Source organism: Diabrotica virgifera, chromosome 9 (assembly GCF_917563875.1).
Source record: "Diabrotica virgifera virgifera chromosome 9, PGI_DIABVI_V3a".
NCBI lineage: Eukaryota > Metazoa > Arthropoda > Insecta > Coleoptera > Chrysomelidae > Diabrotica > Diabrotica virgifera.
Window position 1 is genome coordinate 6,064,454 of NC_065451.1, and position 15,775 is coordinate 6,080,228.

Here is a 15,775-nt window from a genome sequence, read left to right on the forward strand (position 1 = left end):
TAACAACAACTTAAGCAAATATATTAAGAACAATAAAAGCCGAAAGAGAAAGCAACTACAGAGTGGTGTGTACAAACTAACTTGTGGTGACTGTCCGAAAACGTACATCGGTCAAACTGGCAGAACTTTTGACAAACGGATAGCAGAACACAAAAGGGCATTCAACAATAGAAAAACAGACACTTCTACATACGCACTTCACCTTCTAGATCATAATCATTCTTTCAATGAAGAGTTTAAAATTCTACATATTCAAAATAAAGGCCTTAAGCTATCTTTTTTAGAATCTATGGAAATTAATAAACTGAAAAATACAGATATAATTCTGAATGACCAACTCGAGACAAACAGCTCCCCACTCCTCAACCTCTTCAGTTGAAGATTAAAAAGGCAAACACATTGTAAACTATATTACTTGAGAAAGGCACTCCGCCGAAACAGCTGTAGTCACTTAGATATAATAAATTTTGTGGAAGTATAGAAAACAAACGTTTTCAGTTTTTTATTGTTAGATTTTATTTTTTTAACAAAAAATAAAATTTTTGGTCTTTAATAACTCAAACAGTATTGATTTATATTAATAACTTTATAAATAACAAATTTTGCTAATAATTTGTCCCTCTATCGATTCATGGTATTATTTTTAATAAAATAATTTTCACCCCCGAGAAGGGGCGGCATCGACTCCTAAGGTAAAAGCGCAAGTTGGCATCATGTCACCTTTGTTCCTTGAGGTATCCTCTAATTACTCACCAATTTTCATGAAAATCGATGGAGGTTCAACGAAATCGGAGGTGAAAACCTTCAGTTACTCCACTATAAGTTGAAGGAACTGCTATTTTTCGTTTCGAATATAATATGCATGCGAATTATCGCCGCATTGGCGGCGATAAAGCCACATTTCGAACGCTTCTAATCTGTTTATATCCCTCGTTTTGAGTATCCAGCTCTCTACGCCATATAGCAGCACCGACCATACGTAGCACTTAGTAAACCTTAGTCTCAGTTGAAGATCAAACTCTGAACAAGTCAGTGCCTTCCTGAAATTTACGAAAACTTGTCGAGCTTGCTCAATGCGACATTTTACTTCCCTGTCCGATGCCCAGTCTTCAAAAAGCCGCGTTCCCAGGTATTAAGATTTGCTCACTCTTTCAATGGATTTGATATTCAGTGTTATGCTGGAGTTTTCAAGTGCATCCAAGTTTCTGGAGATGATCATGAATTTGGTCTATTTGGTGTTAATCTCTAATCCCATTGGCCTACCGTATTCTCCGATTATAGTGACAAGTTGTTGAAGATCGACTATGTTGTCACAAATTAAGATACCATCATCAGAATATGGTATGTTGTTGATCAATACTCCATTCACTTTGATTCCCATCTCTGCATTTTCCAAAGACTCGTGAAATATGGCTTCCGAATAATTGTTAAATAAAAAAAGGGAAAGCACACATCCCTGTTGAACACCCCTTCTTACATGTATGGGTTTGGATATATAGTCCGTCTAGAAAGTATCCGAAAAAAAGAGCAGAATTATAATTTTACGGTATTTATTTCTATTACTTGAAATATAAAATTTCAACAAATAATTCATCTCATTTACTTATACATCCTCCGTTTAAATCTAAACACTTAACTAAACGTCCAGGTACACCCGAAACTAGGTCAAGGCCATAATTTTCGGTAATGGTGTTCCAGGCCTGTAAAACTGACCGAATCAAACCTTCTTTATCTCGTGGCGCTGCTCGTTTCACTTCAATCTTCATCAGTCCCCATATGTTTTCAATGGGGCTAAGATCTGGAGATGCTGCTGGCCACGGAATTGTTGCCAATTCGTGTTCTTGCATCCAAGCTTGAGTATAAGCAGAAGTATGGAACTTGCATTATCTTGCTGAAAACGCCACCCCTCTGGATATAAAACATGAGCCGTTCAAGAAGAAAACCATTTAGGATGTCACAATATTTCGAACTATCAACAGTACCATTAACTATACAGAGAGGTGTAGCACCACGCTAAGATATTGCTCCCCAAACCATTATTTTAGTAGGAAATTTGGAAATTTGAACAGTAACATTTTCTCTTGATAGGACTTTTAGATGATTTGCACCAAGCTGGAAACAACTTTCATCAGATATAAAGACATTATTAAAATTATCTTCTTGAAAACGTTGACAAAAATCTATTCTTCGTTGCCTTTGAAGAGGTGACATTGTAGGGATTTTTTTTGGATTCCTTGATATGTAGCCTTGCTTTTTCAGTGACATGCGGACAGTTTCTGGGCACACTTTTATTCTTCGTTGATTTCCAAATCTGTTCGCTAATTTTCGAAACCCTAGGCGTGGATTTTTTCGTCCTAAAGCATCTAAAGCATTTAAATTGTTTCCACGAATCTTACGCGGTCTACCCGAAACTGGTCTATGTCTCATATCTATGCCATTTTTTATCCTCTTTATTGTCTCATACACTGCACTTTTTCCGAGTTCAGTCAACTGCACTAATTTTTAAACGTTTCGCACACCCTTTCTATACAAATATTCCACCACTTTTATTTTTTCTACTTGCGACATTATTTCACAAATCTTAAATCTGTTTACAAACAACAATATTTGACAGATGGTGTTGTCATGCGATTTTGTCCAAAACCTACTATCGGCACAACCTACTTGATGCATTACTTTTGTCTTAAAATGTTACAAAAAGGAAATCTATTAAAATTAGGAAAAATATAAAATTCCGGATATTTTCTAGACGGACTATAGAATTGTCTATTTTTAATTGTGTCGTTTCATACCAGTACAAGTTTTCAGTGCATCTTATGTCTTTTTACTCTATATCAAGTTTCTTGAGGATCTGTCTTAACTTGTGGTGTTGGACACGATCAAACGCTTTTTCGTAAAATAAAAAGATAGAAACACGTCCTTCCTCTGATCGTAACAATTTTGGACCAGCACTGAAGTCCCCTCTCCCTGATTTGCTACCTAAATGACCTTCGCGGTTTTGGATATTTCTGTACAATTGTACAAAAAGAAATATATTTGCAATTTAAACAGATACACTGTATAAATTGTGGTAAACTGTTTTTTATTTTGTTCAATATCGATTTTAAATCAATAAAAAAATTTATTTAGTTACCTATTACTCACCCAAAGATTCTAGTACTGAAGACCTGACTTCAATTTTTTATTACCCTCTTTTTACAAACATAACTCACCACAGATATTTTTCGATTACCTCAAACTTATTCACCCCCTTTTTAAAAACACCCCATCCCCCAGCTTGCCCAAGTAGCTAGGCCAGCTCTGCTTGTTCTTAGGCAAAAAGTTCGCGCATGTTTCATTCTTGCGCTTGTTAACACATTCACATTCGACTCTGAGTCTGTACACTGTCATTTGACCGAAACGAAGCTGGTTCAGTTGGTTGAAGAAGCTGAATTCGTTCTTGAGGTTAGCTTGTTCTTCGGTGCATTCTCCCTCGAAGAGATCTCTTTGCTCCTTTTCTGTGGTCTTTTGAAAATCGTGGGAGGATGTATCTGGAATAAATACAATTACAGTAGACTTTCTCTATAACGGACACGGTTATTTCAAGGTTTCGCTTATAACGAGGTACAATAGATGCCCCATGAAATTCCTATTGAACTGTAACACCTCTATAACGAGGCATATCTGGTTATAACGAGGAAAAATAAAATCGTATAATATGTATCTTTACCTATTTTAGCGCTGTAATGGCTATAAATAAATACCCAACTGAGTGTATACAGAGATCCTCAACATATATGTCGTTATGGAGGATAGTGCTGTAATAAAATCTACCGTCTATAATAAACTTTTTCCTGGTCTGTTTATCTATCGATCGATATTGAATATTGTAAGAAAATTTACAATTTATGATGGCGAAGCCTTATTGTTGAGGAAACAATATTTAGCATCTTATAATGTTGTCTGATATAACGACATCCGCTTATAACGAAGTAATTAGTCCGACATTGCAGTTCTCATTATAGAGGGAGTCTACTGTATTAATACAGTTCGAAGTTTTAGATCTGTGTCATAGATAAATATGTTGGTGGTTAGGTGCAGTGCCTTTTAGTCATTAATTAATTATTTGGTATAATAAATACTACTCCATCTGACTATGTTATACTTTATTTATCTGTTCTTCGAGCTATTAATACAAACAACAACAATGTATCAACCTGCCCCAAGGCATGTTGCAATACTACTTACAATAAATATAATAATAAACTATACCACAGGAGGTTCCTTTTATATGCAATAAACTCTTGCTTAATCACGCACTGCTCCGGTCAATGTCACTAAGTTCATATTTACTTGATTATTGACATTGAATAGAGTTTACCGTGAGGTTTAAACATATGTTATACTGCGTTATAATAATATACTACATCCGAACTAAAGACATCTATTGGAACCAAGTTCTGGTGCCAAAAACAACCCACATTCGTGCTCTCTAAAACTTGCGCAAGGTAAACTTCTTTTTTTTCCTTTTTCTAGCATGATTCATCATGCTAGTAGGCTACTGCCTGTTCATTGCCATCAAGTCTTCCCCGGAAGATGAGGCCCAGCATTATTCTCATCATTTTGGTGGTGTACCCTGTGGCCTTTTACCTACTGGGCTATTCATTTTTGCTCTTTTAACGAGTCTGCTGTCCTCCATTCTCTTTATATGTTTGTTCCAATATCTTCGTCTCTGTCTGACCCACCTTCCTATGTTCTGTATTCCACGGTTTTGTCTAATGTCGTCACTTCTTATTCTGTCACGTAAAGTTTTGCCTTGTATACTTCTTAGTGTTCTCATTTCAACTGTTCTCATTATTTGTAACGTTCTATTTGTGTCTGGTCTTATTTCTGCCGCATATGTTATAAATGGTCTTATTGTTGTTTTATATATTTTGACTTTGCTTTCAGTATTTAGATATTTGTTCTTCCATACGAACTCTTTCAGGCACCCCGAGATTCTAGCTGCTTTCATTGTTTGTTCTCTGATCTCTTTTGAGAGATTTCCATAGCTTGTTATTTCCATACCAAGATATATGTGAATTGATTCACCTGTTCCACAGTTTTGGAGTCAATTTCCAATTTGCATCTTATCGGTTCTTTGAAAATTACTAGGCACTTAGTCTTCTCGGTGTTGATGAGCATATTTAGTTCTTTAGCAAGTATTCTTTAGTATTAAATGCATGCAATAGCCTTTTGAGATTGTCTTCAGAATCGGCGATAAGAACAGAAGCAAACGAACGAGGAATTAGAAAAAGACGAGGGGGAACACTACCTGTCTATTCATCTAGGTAAAAGTCCTATCTAATCTTAATTCCCTGTACTCAGATAAGAGTAATACTAATAGTAAATTAAAATGAAAGAATTCGTTTCAGAGGCGACCAAACATCCTCTTTTCATCCTCTTAGGGATCATCAAAGAGGCTCTATATGGTCTACTCTGCCACGACAAAATCGGGATACGATTTTCATTCTCAGGTTTGACTAAAAACTTACCTTGTTTAAGTTTATCCTCAATGCAGTCTAGTATATCCTGCTGAAGCAAATCTTGCATCTGCCTTGGAGAAGGTAGCCAGTAAGTCACGAAAACAATGTCAAAGGCGTTCGTACCATTCGTCGTGTTAAAAGAATCCAATATAACACCTAAGAAAAACAATAAAGATGTGTTAAAGGTTTACATTAAATACATTTCTTGTGATATTTATTGTCTTTTGATAAAATAATTTACAAACTTGCAAAATATTTAACGAAATATTTAACGAAACGAGGAAAAACACTATAGAGACAGGCAAATGAAAAAGATCTTAAATACCTTTCCAACGAGCATTTGTAAATTAACATCCATCTAGTCTAGTATATTCAAAGATACAGCTGTTTAAAAATAGCCTGTTTTTGGAAAATTGCATTTTTTGTCAGTTGTAAACTTATAGTATTTTTTCCCGACAATCTCAAAGTTCTTAAAAACGTATACAACAAACTTTACTTATTGGATTTCTTGGCCCGTGCCTTTAACTATTTTTTACCGGCTAAAAATTGAGCTTTTTTGCTTCATAAGTAAGTCAATACATGTTGTCTTTAACGATTTGTCTTGATTATTCTGCAATATTAGAACTCAACGAATTATTAAAATAGATATAAAAAACACAATTTTAAGCATTTAAGCAAGCCTTTAGTTGGCCGAGAACCAAAGTTATGGCTGTTTTAATATTAACTTTAATCTGACGTATCAAATGGTGCACCTACATTGAAATAAGCAAACTTGATAGCTTGGAATAGAACCTTACCTACAGATGTTATTTTGACAGATCCCCCCGTGGTAAAATTAGCATCTCTTTTGCCCCTGAAATGACCGTCCAGCCAATCCTTCATTTCTTTCTCCGACTCCAAATCCCATAAAGTAAGAGAAGCGTTCTTCTTTGCTTCTTCCATTTCTTTTTTAATGATCTTCTGTATCTCTTCTTTTTCTTTTATTTTGTCGATGTGTTCATTGACGTCTCTTTGCTCGAATCTGGATTTTTTTAGTCGCATTTCTTCGTTTTTTATGTAAGTGTCTTTAAGTATTTCTGTGGGAATGTAATCAATGTCGTGGAGAAGCCTGTTGCGAGATCGTTTCATGTTGGTGTAGTCGTAGATGCCTTGAAAGAGATAACAAATTAAAATTCAGAAAAACGTGGTTACATATATCAAATAGACCACCTCAAAATAAACGCATTGACCAGGAATGTCCAAAAGAAGACTAATTAAGTGTTAGGTAAGACATTTTGGTGAGTTCAAGTTCTGCATATAACAGTTTTACATATTTAGGCCCTAGGTGATACCTTAGATTCTGAATTAGTCTGGAATGAGCATATTAATAATTGCATTAACAAATGTGAAACAAGCCTTTTAATGTCCTTAGGAACGGAAATGATAGGAAATTTAGTAAATGGACGAACCATAGCAATTAAATAGGAGATATCGGAGAGATATAGGAGAGAAATACTGGATATCAAACTTATAAAAAGGTGGAAAGCATTTTCCTTTACTCACCGTTATTCCTGTCTGAGAGATTTTTCTTTTTGGAAGAGGACATTTCCATCTTGGACGAATTTATTTTCTTCTCTTTGCTTCTTGGATCTCGGCTACTAGATTTAACAACATTGGCGGAATGTTTAAGGGTGTAGGGAATCGTTTCGTCTAATGAAGGATAATAGTTGGTGTCGTAGTCGGCTTCGAGCAATGGAGAGTCCTACAAACATATTTTTTATTTTTAGAGGAACAGTGTACTTACTCGTATGATTAACCAGCATTTTAGGTATATTTAACTTAATCTGCTACTTTACTGTCATAGGTATTTCCAGTAGTTTGCCTTAGAATCTAATAATTATTATTCTACACTTCCCTATTGTTTGTGACTGCCATTTGTGAATGTTAACTGACATTTATACATTTATCACTTTCTCACAAGTTCGAAAGCTTTGGTGCATTTGAGCCTGCGAACTTGGTCTTGATTATCTAGTAGTTATAACACTTGGCAATCTTCTTTATTTCTTCTTTAATTGGTACTATACAAAATTCCCAATGTAGGTATTTGTTGCGCATACACCACGAAGTGTTGAGTATGATCCTTAGTATTCAGTTTTGGACTCTTTGAAGGTAAGCATAGTTACTCTTACCAATACAGCCCCTAATAGTCGAGGAAATGAAGCTGAAAAAATGGCAAAACCTCGCAATTTTTTCGTTCAGCATCGATTTGTACCAAAAGGGATTAAGCTCACTACACCCTCTAGTTCATTTTCTATATTGAGCCGTTGTACGCTTTTGGTTTTTTAAGGGTGAAAACTACCCCTAATTGTAAAAAATTATAAAATAACATTTTAAACTTTAATATTGTCAACATTTGGTTCTTATTAGTTACATAATGATTGTTTTATGCTTGAAAATATACTATCATAATATCTCAACCCTTAATACCACCCTTGTTGGAGCTATATATAAAAAATTACTTATCCTAAAAGAATAATTTTGGCTTACATCGATTTACATAAAAATTTGAAATTAGGATCATCTCACTCTGTACTTCATATTCTATATCATGCTTAAAGGCGTTGATTATTTTTAGGGGTGTAAACTACCCCTATTGTCAAAAATTATATAAAAACATTGTAAACTTTAATATGGGTAAAAGTTGGTTTTCATTGGTTAAATAATGATTGTTTTATACTTTAGGATATAATATCCTAATAGTTCAACCCTTAAAACCACCCTTAATAACATTACATTTTTTACTAGTAGATATTTTAATAGATAATACAGAAAAAAAGTAGAATTAAAGAATTACAAAAATATTTATTTACACAAAAATACGAATTTACAAATATGTACAAATACAAATACAAATAGTTTTTAAGTCATCTTCCAGTATACGAACCTTTTCTGTGGTATTATACATGCATTGAAAATTATCCATTACCGGACTATCCGAATTTTTCGAAAAAAAATTCGTTTTATAAACATAGCTCCTTAATTTTTGGAGATAAAAAGTTTTTTCACAAATAACTTTGTAGGGGTTTTGAAGTGTTATAAGACTGTGTAAACTAAATTCCGTAAGATCCCTTAGTTTTTAATTAGGGTGGGTTTAAAGAGCTCGAATAAGGAGGTGTTTGCTGGTAAATAGAGGTTTTAAATAGCTATATCTCGCTAACTGTTCACTGCAATGATAATCTATGCATAAGGATATTTTAGTTATTAAAAAAGCTACAATTTAGTAATCCATTATTTTTTTCGTATCTCCAGTATTTTCGGAAATATTTTGATGTAAATGGTAAAAAATGGGAAATTTCAAAAAATTAATTTTCCTTTAAACTCCAATTTTTCTAAAATTAGCCCTTTTAAATAGGTCAAACTTCTTGGATGTATTTATAATACAAATATAAAATAATTACAGAAAAGTGAAGACCAATTTTTAATTAGGAGGGTAGTTAGGGGGCTGTTTTCACTAATCTTTTCATAGAGAAAAGCAGGTACCGACCATTTTTTGATCATAAGTCGCTTAATTTTCAGGCTAGAAACCTATAATTATTATTTTTTAAAAGGCCTAACTGTATACTTGAAAAAATATAATTTAAGTTCTCCTCGAAAAAACGCAAAGTTTTTCCGTTATTTTACTTTGAATATTTCAAATTATGCATTTGACGAAAAAAGCTAACTTTTAACTTGCCGTATCTCGGTTTGTGTTGGTCTTAAAGATATTACAGAAAAATAACTTGATTTGTGTTACTAAAAGATACAATTTTGATATGTACAGTTGTTCTTATTAAATGCATATTTTTCGAGGTATTCTCAAAAACCCTCTCAAAAAGTTGATTTTTTCATCGAAAAACTGATACTTTCAAGCACGAATAACTCGAAAAATATAAGTTTTACGAAGAAAATGTAAAAGACATTTTTTTCTTAGAATTACATTTTACATCGATTGACATGGTTAAAAAGTAATTAAAAATTCCCGCCCCCGAGATGGGGTGGCAAGCACCCCCAAGGCTTTAGCGTACAGCGGCATGATATAGAAAATGATTCTTGGGCTATTTCCTACCTCCTGTGAAAATTTCAAGTAAATCCATGCTGGACGAAAAAATTGCGAGCCAAAATGCTTCATTTCCTCGACTATAATCTGTAGACTTAGGACCATACTGGTTTGTGCATTTATTTGGTTTGTATACTAATACTTTGTTTTTTATTGTATATTATGAGCTTCTTTCTACCTAATAACCAATATGTATAACTTATTATGTTTCCGTTCAACAGTTTTCTTTGTGATATCTTCCTGTCACTTTAATTTGCTATAGGTATTTAACTGCTTTCTTGTACGGGAAAATTTTATTGTTTAGTCTAACTGGGTGATTACTTATTTTTAAATAAAATAGATATGACCAAATTTCTCTTCATTAATTTTTATATGCCATTTATTATTCCAAGTGTTTATTTTGTTCACTAGATATTGGAGGTGTCTAGATGTTTCTTCGAATGTTTCACCAACTGTTAGTATTGCAGTGTCGTCTGCAAATGTTGCCAGTTTAATATTTTCCGTAAGTTCGTCTTCGTTTATCAGGAGAGTTTCTGGAGACCTTATAAAAAAGAAAATGAAAAATTGTACAATTACTTACTCGATCATCACCAAAATTATCCAGTTCATCATTCGCAGCAGCCATATAACTTTGCAATATCGGATTCCGATCTTTTTGTCTGAAGTTTGAGGAACCGTATTTTCTTATTCCTATGGGAACTGTATCCACTTTGTAGTTTTCGTCTACTTCAGATTGCCCAGGAGGCTCTATGTGGATTTTTGGATGCGACTTGTAATGTTCTTTCAATTGTTTTAAGACAGATATATTGTTGTTGAATTCTTGTGGGATTCTTTCAGCTAAAAAAAATTAATGTAGTATTAGATGAGGGAATATATTCTCCTTATAATTTACTAAAACTTTACATTGCTTAATGTATTAAAATTGCATAGATCAATTATTTCTGTGTAAGATGTGCTCCAATTAGAGGAGGCTCCAATTAAGAGATTCCTACAGGCAAAAGACCATTCGGACGTCCCAGAATGCAATGGAGAGATAACATCCAAGCAGATCTCCGAAAAATGAACATCCCATTTAACCCTAGGTTGATGGAAGACTGGCGTGGGAAACAGCAGGGTTTCCCCAGTCGTCAGTAAGCGAATTCCCTGTAATTCATCAAATTTGGTAATAGATAAGGAATGTTTAATAGCGACTTGGAATATTACAAGTATGTTTGAATCTGGAAAGATTCACAATACGATCAAGGAAATGCGAAGGTTAAATATAAATATCTTAGGTATAAGCGAGATGAGGTGGCCGGGTTCTGGTCATATAACGATAGATAATTATGAAATTTACTACTCTGGTGAAGAAGGTCCGCAACATAGAAATGGTGTGGCATTTATTTTAGAACAAAATGTCGCAAAATCAGTAAAAAATATCGTGCTATACTCAGATAGGTTAATAATGTTACAAATAAAAACAAATCGTACAGACTTAAACATCATTCAGGTATATGCACCTACACAACAATATGACGATGAAGTTGTCGAAAGCTTTTATTCAGATCTAGACTATTTATTATCACTCACAGAAAGCCAAGATATAAACATTGTATTGGGGGATTTCAATGCCAAGGTTGGAAGAGGTAGTGAAGAAGATGTCGTTGGCAAGTTTGGTTTAGGAACGAGAAACGACCGTGGAGATAGAATGATTAGATTTTGTGTAGAAAAACAATTAGTAATATCCAACACTTTTTTTGACTTGCCTAAGCGACGACTTTACACCTGGAAATCTCCTATGGACACTTATGGAAGAATAGTAAGAAATCAAATTGATTATATCTGTATATCAAAAAGATATAGAAATGCTCTCTTGTCCTCCAAAACATATCAAGGAGCGGATGTACCCTCCAACCACAACTTACTAGCAGCTAAAGTATTACTTAAATTTAAAAAGATTAAAAAACCCAAAATATCTCCTAGGATCAGCAAAGATAAACTTTCAAATGCGGAAGTGAAAGAAATAGTAACCGATAAATTAGAAGATCAGTTTCAGAAATTGGGAAATAAAAATTCAGAAGAACAATTATGGGAGTCATGCAAAGAAACATTGGAAAAAGTCCAAGAAGACCATCTAATGGAAAATCAGCGTAGGAATAAGCAACAGTGGATGACAGAAGAGATATTGAATTTAATGGATGCAAGAAGAAAATATAAGAATGCTAATCTGACAGAATACAAAAAGCTAAACAGTATGATTCGAAGAAAAATAAGATCAGCTAAATCAGAGTGGCATAAACAACAATGTACAAAAATTGAGAACTACGAGCGTATCTATGACGCATTCAATTTGCACAAAAAACTGAAAGAAGTTGCAGGACTGAATAAAAAATGTAATCCTCCACTAATCGAAGATAAAAACGGAAAAATTATAATCGATATCGAAGGTCAACTAATACGATGGACAGAATATATAAAGGAATTATTCGATGATGAAAGAAGCGAACTAGAAACGCTAAATGACATTAAGCGGTCCTCCAATAACTAAGGAAGAAATGCAATACGCTATAAAGAACGCAATAAAACGGGAAGGCGATCGGACCAGATGGGATTTACGTAGAAACACTAAAGCTTTTAGGTGTCGAGGGCATTAAGATACTTACGAAATTGTTCAATTTAATCTATGAAAGCGGAAAAATTCCTAAAGATTGGCTTAAATCCTCATTTGTTGTACTACCAAAAAAACACAGAGCCACAAAATGCAGCGACTATCGCACCATCAGCCTAATGAGTCATGTATTGAAAACGTTTCTTAGAATCATTCATCAAAGAACATATAGAAAAATTGAGGAAAGAATCTCAAGTACTCAATTCGGTTTTCGCTGTGGCCTTGGAACGCGTGATGCACTATTCGCAACCCAAGTTTTAATTCAAAGATGCAGAGATGTAAATCATGACGTTTTCATGTGCGCGATTGATTTTGAAAAGGCCTTTGATAAAGTTCGCCATGAAAAAATGCTACATATTCTCAAAACTATCGGTCTGGACGGTAGGGACATTAGAATAATCGCAAATTTGTATTGGGGCCAGGCTGCATGTATTAGGGCTGCGAATCAGTGCTCTGAAGAAGTAAAAATCAAGCCCGGAGTTCGACAAGGCTGTATATTGTCACCAATGTTGTTTAATCTTTACGCTGAAACAATATTAAATGAAGTCTTGGAAAACGCAAAAGAGGGAATACTCATTAATGGTATGCTTATGAACAATATCAGATACGCAGATGACACCTTGTTGCTGACTGGATCAATTGAACATCTTCAAGCGTTATTGAATCGAATGGTGGCATTCTGCGCGATATATGGACTCAAACTCAACGCAAGAAAAACAAAGTTTATGGTTATTAGTAAACAGGCAGCCGTAAATAATAATAACTATAACGTAACAATCGGTAATGACTCAATTGAACGAGTAAGTAATCTTGTATATCTGGGTACTCATATTAATGAAAGCTGGAACCCTAGTACAGAAATAAAAAGTAGAATTGCCAAAGCAAGAACAAGTTTTATGAAATTTAAGAAAATCCTGTGCAGTCATGATCTAAATTTGGAACTTCGCATAAGAATGGTCCGATGTTATATATTCCCAGTACTACTTTACGGGGTTGAAGCATGGACACTGACAGAATCGCTTTTAAAAAACCTAGAAGCATTTGAAATGTGGGTCTACCGCCGTATTCTGAAGATCAGTTGGGTAGAAAGAGTCACAAACGAAAGGGTTTTGCAACGTTTGAATAAAAGTTGCGAAGTAGTGAACACGGTTAAAAGGCGCAAATTGGAATACTTTGGTCATATAATGCGTCACCCAGAAAAATATGACATACTTCACCTTGTCATGCAAGGTAAAATAATGGGAAAAAGAAGTGTGGGCCGCCGTACAACTTCTTGGCTTAAAAACCTACGCCAATGGTTTGGGGAAACTAGCACTGAACTATTTCGTGCGGCTGTAAATAAGACAATGATTGTTAATATGCTGCGCAACATGAGAGTCAACGATCGACAAGCGGTCTCGGCACCTTAAGAAGAAGAAGATGGAAGACCGAACAAATTGGAAGAAAGTTGTACAGTCAGCCAGGACCCACCCAGGGTTGTAGCGCTACATGATGATGATGAATTAAGAGGAGTGTAAAAATACTTGCTTATAGGGACGATATCTAAATATATCATAGCAAGAAGAAAGATGGACCTGGTCCAATCGTTCACGGTATTAGAAGCAGCAGCAAAAAGAATGGGGCTACATGTTAATAATACTAAAACTAAGTATATGAAGGTGACAAATAATAAGCAAGTAGCAAAACCCCAAGATCTAACGATTGCAACATATACTTTCAAAAGGGTAAGAGAGTTTATGTAACTGTCACAAATCAACCAAAGAAAGTAAATGCAGAAATTAACAGACATGTATTCCGGTAGGTGTGAATTGACGGAATTAATTAAAAATAATAAAAATAAGTGTAACGACGAACAGTAATATATTTATTTATTTTGGGTGAACAAGCGGTGTGTTTGCTTATATCTCGAACGAGGGTTGATTGTCAGCCAGCCGAGGGTTTGTCTGCATCGTTTGCATGCTGTGTAGTGACTGACCTCCGGACCACCACTTTTATGTCAACTGGTTTTGCGGTTTTGAGATAATGGCAAGATGGCCCATAAATTACTGCCTCTGCCTTTTAAGAGATGAGAAGCTTTTTTGTATTTTAAGAAGTTGACATAAAGAGTGTGGCGATCTGGGGCATCGTAACCTATTAGTGTTTCCTTGAAAGAAACATTAATCCCACACAATCTGTTTAAGGGATAACCTTTCGTTTCTCGAAATCAACGGCATATGGTTTGTATATCACATGTGAATTTTAAATGACCAATGCTGTTTCGTTTTGAAAAAAGGTATCAAAAATTAAGAAGTAAAATTAGCAAAAATAGTAATTAAAGCGTACCGCTATACACCCCCGTTCGAGAGAATAAGACGATAGATAATACATAATATACATATGATGAAAATTGAAAATAACAGGAAATAATCCACGCAATGTTTATACGAGGAGAAAGAAAAATCACTGAATTCACTGTTAACCGACACTTTCTTGATAACTTCCGGTAAATCTTGGTCTGCTGTTTGTTTCGCTGAATGCTGTCATTTTTTCTGGTTCGTGATGGGTACTTTCGTGAAGCTCGTATTCCGGCTTCAATCTGTCTACGGAAATTGTTGTTTCTCTTCCATTTACACGAACGACAAAAGTCTTGTCATCTCGCTTAATAACTGGAAAAGGCCCGTGATATGGGTTTTCTAAGTTGCTTTTGATTGTATTACGGCGGATGAAAACGTGAGAGGTGGTTTTCATGTCTTTGAAAATGAACATGCTTTTGGATCCATGATGCGACGGTTTCTTAGGACGGAGGTTTTCGAAATGGTTTCGAAGCGTTTTTAAGTATATGTGAGCACTGTCGTCGAGCACCTGGCAAACACAATGGTTCTCCGTACATGAGTTCGGCGGCTGAAGTACCTAAATCTTCTCTCCACGCTGCTCGTATGCCCAGTAACACTGAAGGTTGGCTTTCGGTCCATCGGATATTTTCATGACATCGAATTGCTGCTTTTAACTGTCGATGAAACCTTTCTACCATGCCATTTGCTTGAGGACGATAGGCGGTTGTCCTTAAATGTTCTCGGGGTCACCAATATTCCAGTAGGTGTGAATTAACGGAATTAATTAAAAATAATAAAAATAAGTGTAACAACGCACAGTAATATATTTATTTATTTTGGGTAAACAAGCGGTGTGTTTGCTTATATCTCGAACGAGGGTTGATTGTCAGCGAGCCGAGGGTTTGTCTGCATCGTTTGCATGCTGTGTAGTGACTGGCCTCTGGACCACCACTTTTATGTCAACTGGTCTTGCGGTTGTCAGATAATGGCCAGATGGCCCATGAATTACTGCGTCTGCCTTTTAAGAGATGAGAAGCATTTTGTATTTTAAGAAGTTGACATAAAGAGTGTGGCGATCTGGGGCATCGTAACCTATTAGTGTTTCCTTGAAAGAAACATTAATCCCACACAATCTGTTTAAGGGATAACCTTTCGTTTCTCGAAATCAACGGCATATGGTTTGTATATCACATGTGGATTTTAAATGACCAATGCCGTTTCGTTTTGAGAAAAGTTA

The 15,775-nt window shown here is 35.0% G+C and overlaps 1 protein-coding gene across 1 annotated transcript in view; it reads right to left on the reverse strand.

The window, feature by feature from the left end:
* Positions 1-291: 291 nt before the first annotated feature.
* The window catches only part of LOC114326694 (uncharacterized), a 48,264-nt gene continuing 32,780 nt past the window's right edge, over positions 292-15,775 (reverse strand). The window contains exons 11-15 of the mRNA XM_028275111.2: positions 10,160-10,416; positions 7,047-7,245; positions 6,302-6,652; positions 5,514-5,660; positions 292-3,530 (exon numbers count right to left, since the gene is read on the reverse strand). Of these exons, the coding sequence (XP_028130912.2) occupies positions 3,244-3,530; positions 5,514-5,660; positions 6,302-6,652; positions 7,047-7,245; positions 10,160-10,416 (1,241 nt within the window). The 3' untranslated portion in view covers positions 292-3,243. The remainder of the gene's footprint in view (positions 3,531-5,513; positions 5,661-6,301; positions 6,653-7,046; positions 7,246-10,159; positions 10,417-15,775) is intronic.